The following is a 25,446-nucleotide window of genomic DNA, read 5'->3' as shown; positions in this document are numbered from 1 at the left end:
TTGTCTTTCCAACAGGATGTCAAGTAGGGAAATACGGTGACGGAAACTGTAACAGTCCTTGTCCACCACAGTGTTATGGTGGTAACTGTAAATCCACAACAGGTGCCTGTTTCTGTAAGTTACCATTATATATACTAATAAAAAATGTAAAAAAAAAAGATAATATTGATGTACCGGTAACATAATAAGATAACTGGTGAACCAATTTAAACAAGCTGACAAGACGGTTTAGTAGAAAACTCAATTTATCGAAGGCATTTAAAATAAGTAGATACATAGTTATGTATTTACCTTTGAGTTATTTAACTTGGTGTGGTCATGCGTAGAATAATGCACCATTTATATTACGCACTTGAAAACAAAATTAGCACCGCGGAGTATACAGAATTTCTGTTCCAACAGATATCCCTCAGAAGACATTTTTAATGTTTTACAATATTAATGTAATACACAGGAAATACGGTTCATCGTATTACTGTGTTTTCTTATTAGAGTTATCGTATTAGTTTGTTACCATCAAGTATATCAACGATCTTAGAACACGTCTCACTTAATGTCCTATAAAGAAATGTGATCTGGTTATGTGATAAACGTGGCATTGGTGTTGTCATTTAATGAATAATAAATAGCCAATTGTTGCATTTACATTTAATGCATGACCAAATATGAACAATTATCGTGTAGTTACATATACAGAGGCAACGAATTAATCGCATTCTTCAATTCCTGTTAAAATCATTCTTTGTGCAGCAACGTCTATCACATGAAAGAACATCTCACAATGTTGAAATGTATTTTAAACACATTCATACCTTTCAGATTGCCCCCCAGGGAAATATGCCATCTACTGTAACTCGGATTGTCCCTCGAATTGTAAAAACAGTCTTTGCACGAAGGACGCTGGTGCCTGCTTAGGTATGAGTCAGCCATTACGCATGCGTGTTATGTTATACTTTTTAGAATTAACATGAGAAAATACCACCATGTCTATGCACAAGCATTTAACTCGTATCATCACCAAAAAAGGTACCATGCAAATATTTTTCATGAACCCGGTGATTGTCGATCAGTCAACAATGCACAACGCAGCAGGTTAGGAATATATAACGGTACGATCTTGAAGGTTTCCGATTATGCACAGGGGTTCATTATAAATGATATGAAAAATAAGAAATGCGTTCATATATACATATACATTTACAATAGATGAAGGTTACCCGGGGCGCCAATTTTCAAACAACCGACTTCCATAAGCCCGAATGCTGCGTAGTATCTCAAGGAAGATTCTTGATAATACCAGGTAAAAGTAGGTAATTATCGATGCATTCGGAACGACTGAAGTTCTGCAATAAATATTTTAGGCGCAATACGTTGATAAAAATCTTATACATTATTGACATTAAGCTTATTTTATATTTGTGAATGGGCCTAAAGAGGATTATTATTTGGATAGGAAAGCAATCTTATACTTGGGTTAATTCCAGGCCAAAGAAATCGGTTAGACTTCGGTAATGTCATCACTCGACACATTTACAGTAATAGTGGGATTATATGATAGAAAGAACATTTGACTTCTATGGAAATTTAAAAATTCAGAATATTAGGAAACAAAGTACATGTTCTGATGAAAGAGAACGAAAGTAATCGTTGTAGATGCGTGTTTGAAAATTGGCGCCCTTGTGTAGGAATATATCTACATTGTGATTCCATACAACGATTGAAAGCGCGTTTTGGCATCATGAGAAATTACAACAACAACGAAAAAACAACAGACGGTGGGGAAGATTTTCATTAATAACGTGACAAGTCGCTGCTGGGAACACTAATTAGTACAAGATCAATTCATTATCATTCTCGCTAGCTGCATTACACTCCATGATCCCCTTGGCAGATATAATCGTGTTCAAAGCGTTACGTCCTGAAATCCAAAGGCATCCAATCAACTCGCCATTACTAATTGGGTAAGATTACGCCCACTCCTTAGCCGATAAAATATACTATATATTACTAATCATTAATACCTTTTGTTTTCAGATTGCGTTCCTCAGACGTACGGCGTTCGATGTGAGCATGCTTGTTCTGCAAATTGCCTGAATAGTCTATGTGAGAAAGTCAACGGTTACTGTTACGGTCAGCAACAGCTATTTTAATATATAATATTTCTCTCTGAAATTAAGAGAGTATTTCATAGGTTAGGAATTCCATCAACGTTAATGTTTTGTATATCTCATATATTCAATTTTAATAAAAATAATACTTCCATGGTAATACTAATGAAAAACCTAAATAACACGAAAACACATGCAATGTCTTTATCCTCAAACTAACACTAGTAGTAACGTTATAACAATCAGCAGGTGTTTAACTCACACTAATGAGGAAACTCAAGAGCCGTTTAAATAACCATTAGTTATGGTGGACATTGGCAGAAAATACACAGCACGTATAGATAAGACACAATTTATAATCTTCGTTCTGAATTGACATTTCCTCATATTTTTATTTGAATAATTTAATTTGCTGTGCTAGTAAACAGTGCAGTAATATCCGTTAAAATAATAATCTTTATGCAGTGTTCTTATGTTCTTAGAGTGCATATCTGGAAAGTACGGAATCACATGTGATCAAAACTGTCCTGCAAATTGTAGGGATATGATATGTGAAAAGTCCACGGGAAACTGTATTGGTGAGTTATATCCTACTACATGTATCATTGATTTGGTGGTCACCAAGAAGCGCAGTGATTCTTTCGTTTTGATTGGTTAAACGTGCCATGCGTAAAGGACAGTTATTTCCAATAACTGCTAGATTATAACAATCAATATGTGTTAAATTCATACCAATGAGTAAATTTATGAAAGGCCATTTAATTAATCATTTGTTATAGGAGGCATTGGGTCTAGAAAATACACAGGGCACATATAGACGAGTCTCAGTTTATAACCAGCGTCATTAATTGCCATCATATAACCGGATCAAAGAAATTTGGTTTTGTTCCCCAACTAAAATATTGTCGTATCTTCTCAGTGTCATTCTCATTAAAATTTAGATGGTCATTCTCACCGTAGTGGGAATGACCATCTCAGTTTTAATTAGATTGTCCAACTATTTTGAATTAACTTTTTAAAATATAGTTTTACATAAAAGTCATTTTCTATCACTGAAAAAAAAAATAAAATGTACTTCAGATGTTTAATTATATTTATGTTTAAATTATTAAGCTCATTGTGATAGTAAACACTGGAAGAGGATCCATGGATCTGTATTGTGAGCCTTTAACAAGGACACTGTTTTCGGCGGCTTCAGATTTATAGGGAATTTACTTCCACAAACACAAAATACTTCCTTCAATACTTTAAAATATACTAATTGGTTGTTTGTTATATTAGTATCTAAACAACCAGGCAAGACAGATAAGGGAGATAATAATTCAATGCGGTACTATTGTGAAAGTGATGTCAACATTTAAGTGATATATAATATCCGTAAAAATAATCATCATTTTGCAAGGATTGTTATGATTTCAGGCTGCATTCCCGGAAAGTACGGGATCACATGTGATCAGGACTGTCCTGCAAATTGTAAGGATATTTTGTGTGAAAAGTCCACGGGAAACTGTATTGGTGAGTTATATCTTATTACCTGTGTCATTAATTTAATAATCAATACATTACGAGGCGCACGATTCTCTCCACTTATTCCAACTTCTGCGTCAGCAATGTGCGTGTCAATTGGTACTCTGTTTCTCCTCTGACCCCGTGATAAATAATATCCGTTAAACTAATCGTCATTTTGGAAGGGTTCCTTTAATTTCAGCCTGCATTTCTGGAAAGTATGGAAACACATGCGATCAGAACTGTCCTGCAAATTGTAAGGATATGTTGTGTGGAAAGTCCACGGGAAACTGTATTGGTGAGGTATATCTTACTATCTTTGTCAGTAATTCGGTTGTCAACAGGTGAAGCAGTGACTATATCCACTTATTCTAGCTACTGTGTCAATAATCTAGGGGCCAATGCAATAAGGGGCGCAGTGATTCTCACCATTTATTTTAAATACTTTGTCATTAATATGCTTTCAAGTTGTGCTGTGTTAATCCATTTACCCCACAGTAAATAATATCCGTTAAACTAATCATCACTTTGGGACGGTTCCTATGATTTCAGACTGCATTCCTGGAAAGTACGGAAACGCATGTGATCAGAACTGTCCTGCAAATTGTAAGGATATGTTGTGTGAAAAGTCCACGGGAAACTGTATTGGTGAGTTATATCTAGCTAATATGTCATTATATAAAGAGTGGTTTTATATTTTCTAATAATAAACTATGTGATGACATGGTTATTTGTAGATTGTTTTGTAAAATTATCCTAAATAATTGTGTCCAAAACTATCTAAAACTCCATATTTCCTGTCAAAAATCCTATCTCAATGCAACAAAACATGCACTGTTGTTATAATAAGCTGGACATAGAGTTTAATATATGTATCATGTAATGCAGAGAAATGGTTTGGAAAAAAAAGATGTTTCCCTATCCGAAATATTTGAGTTTCACTCAGCCCATACACGAATGTAGTATATCCTTAAATTCCACGACTGTTGAATAAAAGGTTTTCTACCGTAGCTGTTGCAGACACAATTTAAATGTCGGTTCATAATGCATTATGTTTTGTAGTGATATAAGTTTGTTTCAACACCATTTCCATGCTTGTTTATGTGGCAGGACACAGGGAGATACAATGCAATGTAGTGATATTTTAAATTTTTTCCTGATTTCCCCATATTTACAGTGGTGTTGTTTGGTGATTATTTAATAGAAATATCTGTCCTTATTATAGGTCTTGATTTACTTTCTATCTCCCTCAGGCTCAATTTGAAAAGTTCTGCATCATATGAAAATCAGTTCTGAAATATTTTTTATTTTCATTTTCCTTTACCAGAACACGAGCCCTCGTATAGAGAAAACATAATTATGGCCCGAAGCTACAAGAGTCGTTAATAGGGACCAACCAATTGTTTTCCCATAGACTTTAGTGTTAACGTTGTGGAGTATTTTATTCAAATTCTTAAATTGAATATGAAAATTATGGATTATAACAAAAGTTTAGGGCCTGATATAACACCTAATCGAAAAAAGGTTTGGTCCTTCAGCTCAAATTTCATCCAGTGCAGCCATTTTGAAAATAGGTGTATTTCGCAGTAAAAATTCTCGAAAATCTTAATGGTTACCTGTTAATTGTTATTACCTGAATTTTTTTGGGGAAAATCAATCTTTCTATACACAGGGGCTGTTTCAAAAATCTATTTTTTCAATTCATTGGTTGTTCCCTTTAGCATCTTTCACATTTTTAAAATATAACTTTTCTGGAACAGGATAGAACGATTTGATATGCTATCATAATATGCATTGCCTGACTGCAAGTCTTAGGCTGGGAGGTTAATTTTTATATTGTACCGGAGATGAAATTCTTCAGAGAAAACGACATTAAAATTGAATTAACTTTGAAATGTTAATTTTATTATCTTGATAAGCTTTGAATTTAAAGTGATGGCTTTTGGTTAATAGCCGAGTAAAGATATCGTGCTACTCAGAAATATAAACAAATAAGATATAGAATAAAGATCAGGGGGAGATAACTCAATGTTATCTCCTCCACTAATTTCTGGACTTTTTGTAAAAACAATCAAGGAAAAAAAGGCCGGACGAGAAAAAAATCAAGATTAGAGCCATTATTTAGATAAGAGTCGAAACACAAATACAGGATATGGAACCGGGCTAGTGACAACAAAACAACCAGATATATCACCAAACACTGAACTGGTGTAGTGACAACAGAACAACCAAATACATCACCGAATATCGAATCGAGGTAGTGACAACAGAACAACCAGACACACACCCATACAATGAACCGGGGTAGTGCCAGCAGTACAACCAGACATACCACCGGACCCCGAGTCATGCTATATACCGCTACCATTGAAATACAAAATGTATGACCGTATCTTCCCTGGTCTATGGTCCTCCTTGTAACTCTACATGGGTCATATTTTCATTATCAATCCCCTCTGAACCAAAATTCCTCTATAAATTCTGCTACAATGTCTCCAAGATGAGAATCCCATCCGAAAATATGCTAGTCGGTGCCATCATCTGGTTTCCAGGGACGCTGGATGGCACAAAATGTCATATGCGGTAGATCGCTATAGGGACCAACTAACCAATTGTTTTCCCATTGACTTTAGTGTTAACGTTTTGGAGTATTTCATTTAAATTCTTGAATTCAATATGACAATTATGATTTATAACAAAACTTAAGGGTCTGATATAACACCTGAGCAAAAAAAAAGTTGGGTCCTTCAGCTCAAATTCCAGGATAGCCATTTTGAAAATGGGTGAATTTCGCAGTAAAATTCTCAAAAATCTTAAATGTTTACCTGTTAATTGTTATTACCTGAACTTTTGGGGGAAAATGAATCGGACCTACGAAATTTATATCAACATTTCTTATTGATAGTTACCTATCAGGCTACATATCTATTTTCTCGCTTCTTAACATACTGGCCAATCAGTGGCTGCCAGACATTTTATCCTTGACTCAACTTTCTATACACAGGGGCTGTTTCAAAATTCTATTTTTTCAATTGATTGGTTGTTCCCTAATAGAAGTTGATGTCATTTATAATATTAGTTTAATAGAATAAGAATAAATTCAATTGACAATTTTAATTTCTATATACAAGATAATATCGATAGTAAGAAAGCAAACGCTTGCAGAAGTAAATGAATGTTATATTATAAACTTTCCAGATTGTGTTCCTGGTCAGTACGGAATTAGATGCGAACAGGAGTGTTCGACAAATTGCCTGGACCGACTTTGTGAGAAAGTCAATGGGAACTGTTATGGTGAGTAAGCTTTCAAACACATTCTTAAATGTATTAATTTGATAATATTAAAAAAAATATATAATGTTACCTGTTAATTCACGATTATAACCGTTATTCTTGCTAGATCAATAGCATGGGTTGGAATTCGTATTATGACTATTATTTGATTTATTTCCGATAATTTAACATAAGAGTTGAAAAATACGAATTTTTCTAATTCTTTTCTCTTTCTTGTACTTTTTCCTGTGTTCAATAGATTTCAACTCTTTTGACATCTTTATAATAGATCTATTGTGTTTAGGTCATCCGACCCGAAGGGTCAGGATTACCTATAGTTATCATGTTTAGTCCGTCGTCGTGCGCCGTCCGCAGTCCGCCGTGCCTAAACTTTTCACATTTCAAACTTCGTCTCAAATTCCACCAGTGGGATTGAGCTGAAACTTGCCTGAAATTATGCTTGGATGGTCCTGACCATGTGTTGTTATTTTTCGGGTCAGTCTGAAATCCACGATGGCCGCCATGGCCGTCATTTTGAAAACACATTTGAAATTTCTTCTCAAGTTCCACTGGTGAGATTGATTTAAAACTTACCTGAAATGATCCTGGTATGGTCCTGAGGAAGTGTTGCTATTTTTCAGGTCGGTCAGAAATCCAAGATGGCCGCCATGGCAACCATCTTGAAAAACACATTTTAAACTTCTCCAGTTCCACCGGTGCGATTGAGCTTGAAATTGTTGAGGAGGTTAAGGAAGGAGAGCCAATAAAGTGTTGTTATTTTTCGGCTTCATAAAAACTTTGACATGGCAGCCATTTTGTACCATGATTGCGAAATCATGGTTCTTCTGAACAACAGCTATTTCAAACTTTTCAAATTTCACCAGTGGGATTCAGTTCTTACTGATGATTCCGAGATGATCCTGACCAGGTGTTGTTATTCATCGGGTCAATCAGAAATCCAAGATGGCAGCCATCTTGAAAAACACATTTTAAACTTCTTGTCCAGTTCCACTGATGCTATTGAGATGGAAATTGGTGAGGATGTAAAGGAAAGAGACCACAAAGTGTTGTTATTTTTCGGCTTCGTAAAATCTTTGACATGGCAGTAACGGTGGCAATTTTTTAACACGATTGCGCAATCAAGGTTTTTCCTGAACAATACCTATTTCAAACTTCTTCTCAAATTCCACCAGTGGGATTCAGCTCTTACTTGTTGGAAATGATCCTGCGATGATTCTGGCCAAGTGTTGTTATTTATTGGGTCAGTCTGTAATCCAAGATGGCCACCATGGCCAACAGTGCCACTAAACCTGCTACAGAGAATACATACTACAATAGTGTAAGGGTCTTTAATTTAGAGTCAGATGACCGTTAAGGCCCCTGGGCCTCTTGTTATTGTTTAAACATATTAAAACAAATCAGTTCAAGGTTTGATGATGATTCCACCTTGGACGTTTTGAGTCCCGTATAAAGATCCGCCGAAATTTAGCCTTTTTCCCTATCTCAGTATACGCGTTGAAAAATATAACTTTGAAAGATATCTTCATTTATTCGTAAGATACATATACATTTGACATACTCATGTTTTAGCTGTAACGATTCATTATCTGGTATCCGAATCATTTATACATAAACACAATATTTTCTTGTATCCGGATTGGAATTTTATTCAGATTATTGTCGGTGATTGAAAACATTATTTGTTGTGGAATTAAACGAATTAGGGCAATTAAGGATGACGACAAAACGGTATCATGAGTGAAAGTATCATTTATGGATGACCATAACAATTCACAGAATATATATTATAACATATCATTAACATATATTACAGACTGTATTCCGGGAAAGCACGGTACTAACTGTGATCAGAACTGTTCAGGAAATTGCAGGGACATGCTGTGTGAACGGGACACAGGATCCTGTAAAGGTGAGTTAGTTACTGTTTGATATATATTATACGCCAACAACATTTAACGGCTATGGCTGAATGATATGTTTGATGTATAAGATCGGCGGAAGATTTCGCGAAGTAAACTAGCATAAAAAGGATATAGAACATAAGTCATTGACGGCCGTTGGTACAGTGCATGGCTGGCATCGTGGCATGTTTTGTCATGGTATCGATTGCTTTTTATCAGATATTTAAGGAATTGCGTGTTATAACTCATAATGATGAATTAATGATCAATTAAGCATTATGTTATATCTCCTACCAATAAATGATATTTGAACGTTTGTGCCATCAAAAACATCACTTATTGTTCTTATAAAGACAGTGGGTGAACATCAAATTCTTATCAAAATACATCGACAAGGTAGTTCTTGATTAAATGCAATACATCAATAATTATTTTCTTTAATTGTCTTTTTAGAATGTGTTACTCAGAAGTACGGCATTAAATGTGAACGTAATTGTTCAACAAATTGCCTGGATAGTCTGTGTGAGAAAGACAATGGGAACTGTTATGGTGAGCAGCAATTCTATATCTTAAATAAGAAAAATGCGTATATAAACACAATGAAACCCATGCAGTTTTTGCAGTCATCACAGCAAAGGTAATTAAACAAAAATTGTCTGTTTATGTACAATATTGGGTAGTCAGAGACTTGCATGCATTAAAAGGACCAATTTTGCGGCTGTGAACCTTATTTGTCGTCATATTTAACCGAGAGGGTAAATAAGATTATAATACTGACATTTAACTGACGATAAAACACAAAAATCAGTTAACGTATCATTTTCTATGGAGAGACATATTTTACAGACTGTATTCCTGGAAAGCACGGTTTTAACTGTGATCAGAGCTGTTCAGGAAATTGTGAAGATATGCTGTGTGAACGGGACAGCGGATCCTGTACAGGTGAGTTACTGTTTGATATAGATAGTATGCACCAATACAATCTAACGTCTATGGCTGAATGATATTGCTGAGGCATCAGGACATGATGTAAGGTTTTATATAGAAGAATAACATGTTATAAAATCAATTGATTATCAATTATACATTATTATGCTTTCAGAATGCGTAACTGGAAAGTACAGTAATGCATGTGATCGGAACTGTCCTAGAAATTGTAATGAGATGTTGTGTAGAAGGGACTCAGGGAACTGTATAGGTGAATAACAATACACACAATATTATTGTATAAGCTATGAAATTTCTCGAAGGATTCTGAAATATTGCTAATCAATAAATGCAATAAACATGTTTGTTATATATGTTGACTGTTGTTGTATTAATTTACATTGTGCTCTTAACGACATCAAAATAAATGTATATGTATTGAATAAATGATATATGCTTTTCCATCAGGAAACATGTTAACTACATAGTCAATAAACATTCGACTATAACTAATATCAATGAACTGCTAGCCTATAACTAAATAAATATGATGAAATATATTTTCTTTTTTTAAGATTGCGTTCCTCAGAAGTATGGCGTTAGATGTGATCAGGATTGTTCTACAAAATGTCTGGAAAGTCTCTGTGAGAAAGCCAATGGAAACTGTTACGGTGAGCAACAAAGTCTAAATTTCTTTTTTACCTTCAAATATAAAAAGTGCCGAACGAAACGAAGATGACGCTTAGAGCTTTAATGGTTTCTCAATCAAAATGCAGCTTTATTCTGCCATTTCAGTGTTCAACAAAAGCTTCTAATTTGCTATACTATATATATCATAGCATTGTATTTTGAATACGGTGATACATATGCAAACCTTGTATGCATTAACAGTGTATCATTGTTTGCCATACGTTATCATGACCATTGAAGAGTTTTCAAATTAATGTGTTGAGAAAATGAGTAAGTCTTAAGAAACCACTATCAATTTCAGAGAAATTGGAAAATTATTCAATTAATGATATGGTCTTAAATGAAACTTTAATGTTATTGTTATAATAGTTTGGACCACTTCTAACGCTAAATTTATGTCATCAACACAAAGTTGATTATCGGAATGTTTAAATGTGTATCTTTTGTAATTGTTTCGTGTCTGCGTTATAAAATTCAGACAACTCATATCCGTATATGGCGATTTAAATGTACTGTTACGTGTGTTTGTTTTTGTTGTTGTATATATACCCTCTGATTCCCGAAATCGTTTATTTATGAAGATGATAAAGCTCTTATCACCAGCAGCATTTGATAAAATGCATGGACAGCATGATAGTAATAGCAAATTTATTTATGTATCTTAATAAAAAAAATTCCCACACCAAAGTCATTATTTCCCTGACAATTCCAATGCAGATAAAAAAAATTAACCACATAAAAGTTGCATTTGTTTTAAAGCCATACTTATTTTCTTTGTCATTCTATTAAAGTAATCACGATATATGAGATGGTGCCCCTTTAAATGTTAAAGACTATAAAACGACAACGAGTAAAAAAGCATTAGTTATGGAGACTCAATATATTTTCAGAATGCGCTGCAGGAAGGTTCGGTATTAACTGTGATCAGAACTGCCCTGTAAATTGTAAGGACTTGATGTGTGAACGGGACACAGGACATTGTAAAGGCGAGTTTACTGCTTACTATAAATCATATACCGAAAACCAATCGAACGACTATGGCTAAATGATGTAATGTAAGTGAGGATCTTCCTATTTAAACTGGAATGGTAAATATTAGATGTAGATTAATGACGGTTATTAACATAGTTTGCGGTTAATATCATGGTTGATCAACAATATATCCTTATTTTTATGAACTTGAATATCAAAGCGCTTGTTTGAATTTTGCACGATACTAATTAAGCTGCTTCTGCAGGTAGGGCGTACGATAATCTAATACAAATCTAGATTGTCATTATCACTACGTTATATGAATATCTTACGACATCGCATAACGTCACGTCAGGATGACCCTTTGGATTAACCAATCACATAACACTTACAGAATTTTAGAAGCGAATTTCGTATGTCCGAAATAGCAAGACTAGAGTGCATGGCTTGCATTTTCAGTCAACATCTTCTAAGTCATATCGTCGAACGAAACATATAATATACATGCTGTACAGAAATTGCTAGCTTCATATGCATAATGTTACGAATGGGTGAGTTAATGGTATTGAAAAAAAATTGTCAATTCGACTTGAAAATCCATTATTACAAAGGTCATCCTGACGTGACGCCTTATGCAATATCTTTATATGCTCATGTAATGTAGTGGAATTATTTTTGTCTTTATTTTAATTAGATTGGGCGTACGAATGAGTTTCTGCCGCCCCCAATACATACGTTTAAGAGACAACGTTATTTGGGATTATGTATTTTCATTCCATTATAAAACAAATATCCTCTTCCTTGTGTCTCCAATAGCATTCCTTCACTTTTGGCGTTTCAGAGCTTTATATTAGAGGTAGTTGAAAGTCCTTCATTAATAATAATTCAGAATAATCCATACTGAAAAGATGTTTGCATAGTGCTAAATACTAGGGATGGAGTTTATGGGAATTTCCCCTGATGGCAATGGCTTTGATGGTCTTAATGAGGGATTTTCTGGTGGATTATTTGACAACTTTGGAGGGCATAATCGATATGTTTGACATATTTAACCGGGGGATAAACCATTTTAATGTTTGTAGTATCGACGAAATCATATAATTTTATAGCATTACATTAAATATGTGAAGGTATCAGTCCCTTTCGGAATTAATTAAACAATTTGCCGATAGCCTGGCCCCTCTTTCCAGGAGTTTGTTCCTTTTTTTAATGCAACACGGGTTAAAGAATAGTATTACCTCGAACTCCTATCGAATAAAAAAAGGTTGTCTAAATAAGCATTTACCATAACATTGCATTGTTTGTAGGATGTATTGCTGGAAGTTATGGTGTAACATGTTCCTTGACTTGTCCAGTGACCTGTAAAGACTTCGTGTGTAATCAACAAACCCGCCAGTGCTTAGGTAAAGTGGTACGGACTTATTTCAAGTAATCGCATTATGTAATTTTAGAATAATTAAATCAACAACAACATTTCATCTTATACCATAAATGCATACGTGTACAGATTATCCAAGTAAAATAAGTTTCTCTCTTCCTAAATTCTAGCATATCTGTTACTGTACTACTGTAAAAGTGACAAAATTAGATGTTTTGGAGGATTAAGCAGTTATGCTATTTTTCTGTATAGATTGCTATCCTGGAAAGTACGGAGTGGTGTGTGGGGCTGATTGCCCGGACACATGTACGGACAACATCTGTAGTAAGGACGATGGACATTGTCTAGCCACTGGTAGGTATATATGTAGACGTCTATCGTTTGTTTTTTAGTGAAAAATTATAAAAGTCGGATAAGGATTTCCACGTGACAAAAGAAGATACATAGATGATTGATCTGAACTGCTTTGGCATAGTCATTAAGTACGTCAGTGACAGAACATTGCAGACAATTATAAAAAGTAATAATTGGAAGGTTTTGATTTCAAATCTATATATGTTTTCTTCTATTTTTGAAAAGATAGAATGTGTTTTTTAACGACGTCTGATCTTTACGACTAGTTTCCAAATGTTGCCTTTTTTTCTTTGTCAGTTAGGATATGTTTCGAGGAAGGAACTGAAATGACAAATTCTAATATTCAAAGATAATCCTTCTTTTACACCACTTAATTTATCAATTAATTAATTTGTGTTTTCCAGATTCACCTAACACAGAGCAGTCCTCAGGTAAAAATCCTCGCGTCATGTGGTTACTGAGTAGAAAAAGACGGTAATCATCAATGGTAACACAGCAAAGTTGCACCTTATATGATTAATTTGACAATGTAGCAAACTGCATCTTTAAATACTGTATACTGATGCCAGTATTTACGTGATTACCTCTTAAGAGTTTTATTGCATTTCAGCCGATTCTAACTCGACCATAATCGCTGTTGTTGCTGTTTGTGGATTGCTTTTTGCTGCACTGACCGCTGCAGTTATAATGAATTTCTTTCTTCGGTGAATATCTTAGTTCAGTTAACCGCATAAAACAATTTCATTGTATGGACTATAGTAAGTATATCGAATATAAACGTTTCCTGTCATATCAATATATATTTTCAATAATCAGATACTTTTGATATTCTGTAAGCTGCATTCCGTCTTTTCTAGCACCGTAGTTTAATGACTATACAATTAATAAATATCGATTAAAATATATTGTGTTCATCTTTTTCAAAACTATGTAAGTATGGAAATAAAGAAAATGCATAATTTTAGTAACACTTAAATAGAGCGCATTGTTAGCCCCTTAGGAAGAACTTCAAACTGCCTCAAATGGCTCAAGATGCCCATGGGACAATAATACTTCGAAATATAGTAGCCATTTCTCTTTACAGAAAAAGACTAAACAGAATGAACTCGTCTGATAAGAGTACAGGTAAGAACGTTTTGTTTTAAATGAACAGAAACATTGAACAAAAAACATCAACTTGGAAAGTACGAGGGGTGTTCCATAAATAATGTCATCTGTGCTTTATTTCGCGGAAATCGTGCAATTTATGCACAAAACTACCTCGTGTCGATTGAGTGATCACTGGCTCGTGACACAGGTAAATATCTCGTCCACACGTTCACTGGCCTCGGTACAGTGTACATCGTTTCATAGCCTATTCGTTAGACTAGACACAAAATGACAGGAAAACGAGCTGAAAATGTTCTTGAAATTAGGGCCTATATAAAAGATAGGTCATTACTCGGCATAAAGGCTGTAGATATTCACCGCGAAGTGTGTGACATTTATGGGGAGGGCCAAATGTCTCACAGGACTGTTTGTAGGTGGGTAGGTAAATTTAGTGCTGGGCAGCAGCAACTGAAAGATGCTGCTCACCCAGGTCATCCTGCAACAACTACGACCAAAGGTAACATAGAAAAAATCCAAAATATCCTCAAAACTGATGCTCGATTCACCGTAAGACAATTGGCTCGAATGACAAACTTGTCGTTAGCAAGAGTTCATTCAATTTTGAAGAAACACCTAAAAGTTAGAAAGATAAATGCAAGATGGATACCCCATTTGTTAACGGATGAGCAAAAGAAGACGCGTGTAACAATGGCAAAAAAACTTCTCAAAATGTACCCAAAATATAGTAAAAAGGCTTTTGATAATATAGTCACTGGTGATGAGACCTGGGTGTATTCTTTTGAACCAAAGCGGAAGGTTGCCAACCGAATATGGGCCACTAAAAATGCCAGACGCCCAAGTATTGCCAAACGAATACGAACAGTAAAGAAGGTTTTGTATGCTATTTTTTTCACTAATAAGGGTCCAGCTATTCAAATCCCGGTGCCAAAAGGCAGAACGGTCACAGGCAAGTTCTATAAAAACGTTGTTCTGAGAAAGTTGAAGAACTACTACAAAAGTCGCCGCCCCAAAACAGGACTTAAGTATGTCCGACTTTTGCATGATAATGCACCCGCTCACAAGGCACGTATTGTGACTGACTTTTTGGAGTCAGAGAAGGTTACCGTCCTTCCGCACCCTCCGTATTCGCCAGACTTGGCCCCCTGCGACTATTTTCTCTTTCCAAAACTTAAATATCATTTATCTGGAAGGAGATACAATTCGAGAAATGCCCTTGGATCTGCTGTTTATCAGTGCCTGATGGGTGTACCCATTGAAGAGTATGAAAAATGTTTCCAAAAATGGATTGACCGGCTAAAAAGGTGTGTTCTGGCTGGCGGAGAGTATTTTGAAGGCCAGAGCAAATTAAAAAGAACAAAAGCACTTCCGCTATATGAGCACCGATGCAAGTGACATTATTTTTGGAACATCCCTCGTATACTCTCAAATCTGCAGCACTTGCAAAACATCTAAATGTAACGCATGCATGCTAAATGGACACGTGTACTTTGATCTCAATTTCAACCTCGGCCGGAAAAAAAAGAACCTAAAGCATTCCTGCATTTGGGCAAACGCTGTAATAAATGCCAAACGTAAGGCGGTGTCTTTGGAGATATTAGGAATAATAACCTTACGATTATGCTACAGGGACAACACGTGCAGTTGGATTAAAGAATACATGTTCATGTACACATAGATAGGAACAAAAAGACAAATGCCGTTGGTTGCAAATTTTCGGTATTCGTATCCAAAGCTGTTTGATGTTAATGTTTCCGCTTAGATTAGATGTATTATGAAACAAGTAACATGAGAAAACTGTTAAAGCGATTATGTATTACTTACAGATAATTGGATTCCTTCCAGTCGCGTCTCCACACCACAATATGCCAAACGCATGTGAACATTCCTTGTCGAAAATGTGTTCACGAACACCATCACGTTAAAATTCTTCATAAATATTTACGATAATAGGGATATTTTATAGCAATTGGGAAAAGAAATAAATACGCGTAAAATACCTAGAAGCAAAACATTTCAAACTACTGATCCTTACATTAATTCGTTAGACGTTACGAAAAAAAAAAAAAAAAAAAAAAAAAATTGTTATCCATGTGTTCCCATCATCCAATAATTGCCCCATACAAAAACCACTTCCGTAGAAGACTACTAGCATGAAATAAACATGGTTTGGTTTGGTGTGGTTGGTTTTGTTTAACGTTCTATTAACAGCTAAGGTCATTTAAGGAAAACCTCCCATGCATGCGTGTGGTGGGTGCGTATGTGTGTTTTGGGAGGCTGCGGTATGTTCGTGTTTAGTCTCCTTGTGATAGGCCGGAATTTTTGTCGATTTATAGTGCTATCTCACTGAAGCATACTGCCGAAGACACCCAGCAGGACACACCATCCGGTCACATTATACTGACAGCGGGCGAACCAGTCGTTCCACTCCAAATATGCTGAGCGTTAAGCACGAGTAGCAACTACCATTTTTAAAGACTCTGGTATGTCCCGGCCAGGAGACAGAACCCAAATCCTTCCTCATAGGGGCGAACACTAATCTTAAGGCCAAAAGTGAGGCATTGTCAATGATGAAATTAGGAAGAAAGCTGTTAAGAAACGAGAAAAGATAAGATCCCAAATTTAGTCGCCTCTTACGATCATGCAATTTGGGCAGCAGGTACAATTCTTACGCCCAACCTACAGGGCAGTGAAATGAACACATTTGATGCATAACTTATCACCAGGTAATTTGTTTAATTAACCTACCGGGGTCCGCAAGAAAACGCCACATGATGAATTTGGGCTGAATCTGATTAATAAATGTCTGTTTATAGTATTGGTTTACCACAGGGTCCGCTGGATTTCTAGTACTTGAATAAAATTATATGAGATGTTTACATTTATCGATACTTAAGGATATATTGCTACTACTGCTGGACATTTTCGTTAATATTCTAAAGATAACTGTTGAATGTTTTATACCTAGTAAACTTGATACTTCTTTATTTATTTTAACTGATAAAAGTTTAATATGTGTCACTTTCTTTATTGCCGTTTGGACATTTTGTATATTGTCTGGTCTATGTTTGCCTTGTAGAACAATCCGAGCCGGAGACGGAGTATACGTCTATTTCTCCCCAACCTGAAGAAACTCCCCACGTCTATGAAATGATGGTGACCTAATTGTAATGTGCAAGACAACCTCATCGTATTCCTCATGTTGTATCGAGAAAAATAATAATGAGAGAGAGAGAGAGAAGGAAAGAGAGAGACAGACAGACAGAGAGACAGACAGACAGAGAGACAGACAGACAGAGAGACAGAGGGAGAGAGAGATGACTTCTTGATCTGCTATAGGTCGAGAGAACATGCACACGATAGAACGACAACTTCAACAATGTGTAGGCAAACTACAAACATGGGCGGATGAAAACGGCTTTAACTTTTCCAGATCAAAAACTGTCTGCATGCACTTCTGGCAAAAACGAAAACCACATAATGATCCAGATCTAACATTAAACGGTATCAAAATTCCAGTTGTCGAGCAGACTAAATTCCTCGGACTAATTTTCGATTCGAAACTCTCCTTTGTTCCACATATAAAATACTTGAAAGATAAGTGCTCAAAGGCAATGATCATTTTACGAGTACTATCCCATACTGACTGGGGTGCAGACCGCGAAATGCTTCTGCGCCTTTATAGGGCACCTATTTGATCAAAACTCGACTATGGCTCCATCGTTTATGGATCGGCACGATTGGTGCTTTTCGAACAACACCTGTGCAGAGCCTTTATGTTGAGGCAAATGAACCATCCCTTAATGACAGAAGGAAAAAACTTTCTCTTCAATATGCCGCCTAATTGAAATCCAACCCGAAAAATCCGGCTTTTGACCTTGTTGTCAATCCGAAATACCATAACATATTTAATCAAATCCAAAAACTGTTACCAACATTTTGCATTAGAATTTCTAACTTTCTTCAGGAACTTAACATCAGTTTAGACAACATAGGCGAGTACACCGTAACTGATGTACCACCGTTGCTTGTCGAAACACCTGATATTAACCTTACTCTACCTGAGAGGGCAAAGTTGAGTGTATTACCCGAAGAGCACAAATCTTCTTTTCGGGAGTGCATTGCAGATTTTTTTGATCATGTTCAGATCTACTCTGATGGTCAAAAGATGGAGTAAAGGTCTCCGCAGCATGCTATTCCGATCACCATTGCTCTTCAATCCGCTTACCAGATGGTGCCTCTATCTTCTCTGCGGAAGCATGTGCCATCGATTTGGCCCTTGACCATATCGAAGAACAACGCATCAGAAAGGCAATAATTTGTTCCGACTCTCTATCTGTCCTTCAGAATTTACAATCACGAGATCCAAAGAACAAACTCATGCAAAACCTTGTTTTACGAATATCTCGTATCTTAAAAAAATAAATGCAAAATAACATTACTTTGGATTCCGAGCCATGTCGGAATTAAAGGCAACGAACTTGTTGACCGCCAAGCAAAACTTGCTCTAAATCTGCAACAAACAAATATTAAAATACCATATACAGATTTCAAACCTGTAATTAGTTCTACCATTCAGAGTAAATGGCAGCAACGGAAGAATCGTAGAGAGGAAATAGTCCTCCCTCGGCTCCGTACGGGGCACACATATCCTACTCATTCGTTCCTTTTGAAACGAGAGGATCCACCGGTGTGTTTTGCATGTGATGTTCAATTCACAGTGCAGCATTTTTTAATTGAATGTTCCGATTTCAAGCATATTCGTGATAAATACTTTCGAGTCCCGGATATGAAAACCCTTTTCAATTCCGTGGATTCGAAAACAATATTTAGCTACTTGAAAGAAATCGATCCATTTTATAGACTTTGATGTCTTTTACGTTACTGTCTTTGACGTTCTATTTATAACAAAGTTCACATAATCTATTCGTACATATTATTTCACATAATATATTCGTACATGTATATATTTTACCATTTTAACCAACTTTTTTATCATAATGATCTAAATATACAATACGGATGCTTTTAAAAATGACAAATTTATTTGATTTTATTTTTAAAAATAAAACATATTAGCATATTGTTTGGCCCTAAATGACCCTAGTTGTCGATGGGCCGTAAAACATAAACAAACAAACATTTTGAAAATTCGCAGTAAAATTTTCAGAAATATGAAATGTTTACCTGTTAATCATTATTATTCGAACTTTTTCGGGGGAAAATCAATCGGACTTCTGATGAAAAGTTACCTATTAGGTTACATATCTATTTTGTTACTTCATAACATACTGGCTAATCAGTGGCTGCGACATTTTATCCCTGGCTCAACTTTCTATAAACAGGGGATGTTTCAAAAGTCTATTTTTCCAATTGGTTGGTCGTTCATTATAGAGTTGAGAGTCGGAAGAGTCTTATCACTAAATATTCTCAAATACAATGACTCGGGGGAAAACGCTTCGAAATGTTGCGGTGTCTGATTGACATTCATTTCTTACCTTCAAACTACTTCACACAATTTAAAGGCCCTAAATTAATTCCATTTGATTGGTGCGACTTCGTGTCGTATTGTTATTTTTTTTACCTCTCCAGTTTCTATCTGTACCATGTTTTGTCTAGTAGTCAACTTTGCTTATTTGGTCATTGCTTTGTCTTGTAAGCTTGTCAGGTTATTATTATACTATAATTTGGAATAAATTTTGCTGGCAGTGTATTGTCAACTTTTTTATATACTGACCTGTTCGTTTTTGTCGATACGTTTCCTATATCAATATAGTATGACATGCGCTGTTATTGGTTTGTACTGTTTTCATATATTTGAAAAAAAATCTCCAAATTCATTGTTTTATTCATATTTAATTTGTTAATACATGTTATCATTTTGATGTTATGTAAAGCTGACATCTGGTGAATATTTGCTGAGCCAATGTGTTTGGGGCGCGTGCACATGTTACCTTACCTGTGTTCCGGCTCAGTAGTCACCATTGTCAATTGTTTTCATTCCTATTCGGCTTTGTGAATAATGCCCATGCCTAGCGCTTACTGTGAAATGGTTTTGAGTACATATTTTGTATATACTCTCAACATATCAACGTGTTTCAAACATCTAAACTATGGTAAGGTTACAACACGAACAATTATTATCAGTTCTGTGCAAGGCCTCTCATTTGAAACTGAACGTGGCTATACCATACATAATTACTTAATAACAGTTTTAAGTAAATATACTCTCACTTTCATTCGTTTGCGTATTTTACGAGGCACGAATCGCATAAAACTTATAGCAGAATTCATCTGATACTTTCCCAATATAAATAATCTCCTTAATCATGATAATTGATTGTTGTCAGTTTGTGTATATGACCGAATACGGAAAATTCGAGATAATATCTAATTTGCATATCTAAATTGCTCATTTAAATATGATGTAAAATATAGTAACGTCTGAAATATAAAGTATGATTTTCCTAGCTTAAATAGGTTGTCACACGAACAAAGCTCCCTAATGCAAAAGCTTCTGAACCCAGACTCCTTGATTACAGTGAATACTTCTTCGCTGAGTCAATTACACAACCCGTTAGATGGTGAGAACTGGGAAATGGTGAAAGGGCACAACCCAATATTGTGAAAAGCTGAACAAAATTATAGTGCCAGAATGGTTTGATATTTGCGACACAAGAAATATTCTTGTTATTGGCCACACGTTATTTAATATTTAAGTTAAAATAGAAGTACTTTTTCTCTTTAATTGCTCTAATTGTATTTCCATAGCAGGACGTGTTGCAAAACCGCAACAATTTTTTGTGAAACATTACAGAGAATATTTAGGTCTTATGATTTTAAATAAATGTAAGACAAGCCCATTGCCTTGTTTTCATTTTTTTTCAAAATACCTAGTGTAGTCTGCCTGCCTCTTGTAAAATGAAGATGTCAACACTCACACTCGCTTTTACACATGTTAGGCATCATCATCCGAATCTTTATCAAAATTAAAAGGAACAGTAAGTGCATCTAACAAAATTTCTAAACTTGTAAGTAGATTTTGAACCTCTTGGTATTGCCACAGTTTCAGTATCAGAGTAACAGTATACACCGTGGAGATAGTGTTTAATGTATTTTAAATAAGAAGTCGTTAGCTGTCATAAAATGGTTTTTCACTCTATACTGAAACCATTGAACCTTTTTGGTTTTTTTGTAACTAAATAAAGAAGTTTGAATACTTCATGACATGTTTACAAATCAAAAATTTTCTTTCAATTTTGTCTGACCTGTCGGTACTACATTTTTTTCTCTTATTCTTTATAAGAATGTTATAAAAATACTTAGAGCTATTAGGCTTTCTCAAAATTAATTCATATTCAGGAACGTAAGGATATTCGATTGTAACATCAAGAGGGACTGGAGTGAAAATGGAATTCTTTATATTAGAAAGAAAACTTTGGTATTGCAGAAATTCATGATAAGTGCAAAATGTAACAGAATGGTAATCTGTATAGCATTTATTATTAAACTTCCCTTTAATACGAATGTTTCAAGACAAATTATTTTCTATCAATTGCGATACCACTGTTGTACCAAATAGGAATTGATGAACTTATTTTTTGTCAGAATCTATTTCATTTGCAGCTGTAGTGTAATAAACTATAAACAATAATAATGTTTTGTAAGTCATTTATCATCATAACGTAAACAATTTTTTAAGAAAATGGAATCAAGTACAGAATGTACAAGTATGATTAGGATATACTAATATATCATTCTGTTACAAAAAAATATATATAATAATTATATATATGTATGATACCTGCAGTGCACCAATACTCTGAGAAAATGTTCTGGGGGAAACGGGTAAAATCAGATTGCATACGCATACACGTAGTTACATTACTGAAAAATTGGCAGACAAGTGATTCAGAAGTAAGAGACTTTTTACGTAATTTCCTGGAGCAACGGGTTTACCAAATGGACGATAGGGATTCTGCCACCAAATACAAGACAGGGGCTTTACTTTTACAGTAAGACGTAACGGGAGCATGGAAACGGCAAAGTATCACTACAGACCTTTTCGTCCTTTTTATAATATTTGTGGAATGATTTCAATATCACAAAACGTACATTTTTTTTGGATGAATCAATTCCAAATCTATGCATCCGGCAATTAACAGGTAAAATATCTTGACCAATTTTAAGCACAACATTCCTGGAGCGGGTATCTCAAAACTTGTTAGAAACATTAAGGAAAACTGGACCAAAGTCTGCTGATGGAAAAATAGTGTAACAGTCGACAACAGCTTCAAATCAAAATCAAAATTGTTGAAAACTTCAAAATTACCATCTTAAAAATCACGTTTATATTTCTTAAACAGTTTGAAAATACATGTATAAAAAGGAGGACACAATCACCATGATGAAAGTTATTATCGAATGTTTAATAAATCACAAAATTCCATGGACAGCCAATACATTGTACAATACCATACCTTCACTTGGCTTCAGACTGCTCACAGAAATAGACCGTAGGTAAACCTTTATATTTACTATTGCAAGTCCACCAATAGAAGGTTAGGCATAGGCGACGGAGCGCGCAAGTGGCGTCATCTTAGAACTCCACAGGTATCTAAACAGAACTCCTCGAAAAAGAACTAAGTAATGTCTCGACATTGTGAGAATAGTATCAAGACACCAAATTTTGCTTCAAGCAGCGACCTTTATAATATTCGATTTCTATGTAAAAGATAAGTATCGTGTTTTCGATAAATCCTTGAGAATTTCTTAAAAATCGGCTACCAAATATTGTTAGGAGTGGTGTTATTCCTAACCTAAATCTCACACATTGTATGTTTCTCTATCCAACTAATACCAAAAGGATGATCAGAACGAGATTTCCTCTTCCCCAGCCAAATGCCCTTAAATGTATGCCTATTTGATTTAGCCCCTGACAAAAAGAACAGTTTTTGATAGACGGATCAGTGCTGCAAATCAATCTAATTAAAATCTGGATGGTCATTATCACTACGTTACATGTAACGTAGTGAAAATGACCATCTATATTTTAATTAGATTGTGCAGCAAATGCAAGTTCTTTCAACAGCAGATAGGGATTTGTTTTGATTGTTTTCTTCTTTGCAGACTTAGAGGCACCCGGAAGTTTATACCAATAATATCAGGATCATCAAGATCTTTGTATGAACAGGTTCCAATACCAAAACTTACAAAAGGAGAGAAAGATAACAACCTTGCCTTACACCACGAGTGATTGGACAGGGATGAAAAAGGAGATATAAATGCACAACCAACAACATAACAAAGTAGATGACAATTTTTAAAAATTGATCTACCCTTGATAGCGCAAGTCTAATCAATACCTACAAGTTTGTCTTTAACTTTATTCAATCTTTTTTAATAACTTTGAATAAAATTTTAGACTCAATATGAAGGAGTGAAATGGGCCTCAAATTGTTCATATTATCGAATTATTTCGATCTTTACAAAATAAGGAGACATACGGCAGATTTTGGGTATCACTCAGTTCGCCCCTTTCGAAAATTTTATCATACAGTGAAACTAGCTGATCATTAAGTATATCAAAAACGTAAATTAAAATCCCATAGTGAGAACATCATAACCAGGTGACTTATTGGTTCGCATATGCAACAAATGTTCATCTTTCTTGATAGGTCTCTGACATTTTAACACATCGAGTTTGGATAATTTAAGAAGGTCTTCACAAATACTATCGGACAAATCAACATCGATTCCTTAAAAAGAAAGTAGGCAGAGTTCTATACCATATACTTGTATTAATAAACGGCTTCATCATCGAGTAGGCTGACGTCCACATCGATAATAGCACAACAGTAACTGTGCCTTAACAAGTTCCAATACTAAGGTTGAGGAGCCACCATATCCACAACCTCCCTAGAACCTTAGAACACCATGACCCGCCTCCATCACCATGCTTCCTGCCAAATAGGGTCGCTGTCACTCTACGAAAGGCATCTCATGATCACTGGTCCAGTATGACAGACCTCATCACATGACCGGATATAAAGGCAAGCTGTAGTTTCCGTGTTAAACACAGTTTTTCCGTATCATCGATAACCAGCGTTTTGACAAGTATATGGCTGTCTTTGTTCTACATACAAGCATGCGCACACATCTTGTCCTTGCAGGTAAATGTTAAGTTAAAATTTGGCGCGCGAAATTCAAATGTACAAACGTATATACAAGTTATTTAGTGATATTTTAGATTCGGTAAAACGTTTGGAATAAAAATTATAAAATGCATCTATCATGTCTTTAGAATTAAACACAGAAGAAGATAAATAAGGTAAATCGGTTAAATCTTAATTAACTTTTCCTTAGCTTTATCACTTTCCATTTTCAAAAAGTAACGTGAAGGTTTCTAAGAAAAATCTATGAAAAAATAGCGCTAGACCTAATCATAGATCCCCTAAATTTCTCAAGGTGAAAGACAAAGATTTATACATGTAGCAAACGCTGTAGAATTGAACTGAAATTAACTCATTTTCTTCGTTTTCTTTCACTATACAAATCCGTTGAGTAATAATAACTGATACGTATTCGTATATGCCTCCCACGTGTATATTTGATAGCCAAAAGAAAATACAACAGACAGGCGATACATGTATTGCTACTTTTATTCAAGATCATTTGAAAAAAAACATTTTTCTACATCATTTATTACAGTACTGTCTCCATCTTGTGTACGATACAGGAAAAAACCACACACGACTCGTTTGTTAACGACTTACTGTATTTTGTGTAAAAAAAACACCATTTCTAAACAAACAAAAATAAATATCAGAAAGTGCAAACGCCATAGCAACTTTCGGTTCAGTGTCCCAGATCTAGACTTGTGGCATCACAAGTTCGACGCGGTCGACTCAGCCCTATTAGATATTATCGAGAGAAAAAACGAGATGTCACTTTATATATGGGACCTATCATGTATTTGGAACAGTTGCAATCTCCTTGTCATAGTGATATACATGGATGTATATACACTGTATGTTTATAAACGACAAGTTTATTTACACAGTCACATTATAACCATGAAATGTTGTGCAAGTAACTCGTATCTTGTCAGCATTTTAAAACATTTGGCTGAGTTTATAGAGGGTAGAAAATACTAACAAAATGTTCGTATTGTGTTCAAACTACTATTTGAGGTCAGCCCATGCCCTAG

At 35.1% G+C, this 25,446-nt stretch overlaps 1 protein-coding gene across 1 annotated transcript; it reads left to right on the top strand.

Annotated features, from left to right (window-relative positions):
• The first annotated feature begins 20 nt into the window (after nucleotides 1-20).
• On the top strand, nucleotides 21-17,533 carry LOC117318789 (cell death abnormality protein 1-like). Its single transcript, XM_033873744.1, has 19 exons — nucleotides 21-114; nucleotides 820-915; nucleotides 2,035-2,130; nucleotides 2,591-2,686; nucleotides 3,528-3,623; nucleotides 4,167-4,262; nucleotides 6,813-6,908; nucleotides 8,722-8,817; nucleotides 9,263-9,358; nucleotides 9,656-9,751; nucleotides 9,912-10,007; nucleotides 10,312-10,407; nucleotides 11,317-11,412; nucleotides 12,706-12,801; nucleotides 13,029-13,130; nucleotides 13,535-13,561; nucleotides 13,741-13,834; nucleotides 14,215-14,255; nucleotides 17,317-17,533. Exons 4-19 carry the CDS (start codon nucleotides 2,653-2,655, stop codon nucleotides 17,400-17,402), a joined length of 1,344 nt encoding a protein of 447 aa, XP_033729635.1. The 5' UTR covers nucleotides 21-114; nucleotides 820-915; nucleotides 2,035-2,130; nucleotides 2,591-2,652; the 3' UTR covers nucleotides 17,403-17,533.
• Nucleotides 17,534-25,446: the final 7,913 nt, after the last annotated feature.

This window comes from Pecten maximus, unplaced genomic scaffold (assembly GCF_902652985.1).
Source record: "Pecten maximus unplaced genomic scaffold, xPecMax1.1, whole genome shotgun sequence".
Classification (NCBI taxonomy): domain Eukaryota; kingdom Metazoa; phylum Mollusca; class Bivalvia; order Pectinida; family Pectinidae; genus Pecten; species Pecten maximus.
Note: the sequence above shows the minus strand (reverse complement) of the source record. Positions and strands in the feature narration are given on the sequence as shown.

Coding starts and splice junctions, on each gene's coding strand:
- LOC117318789 (XM_033873744.1), top strand. CDS start 2,653: ATGATATGTGAAAAGTCCACGGGAAACTGTATTG. Junction 10,408..11,316: donor AGCCAATGGAAACTGTTACG/GTGAGCAACAAA, acceptor ATATATTTTCAG/AATGCGCTGCAGGAAGGTTC. Junction 14,256..17,316: donor CTCGTCTGATAAGAGTACAG/GTAAGAACGTTT, acceptor TTTGCCTTGTAG/AACAATCCGAGCCGGAGACG.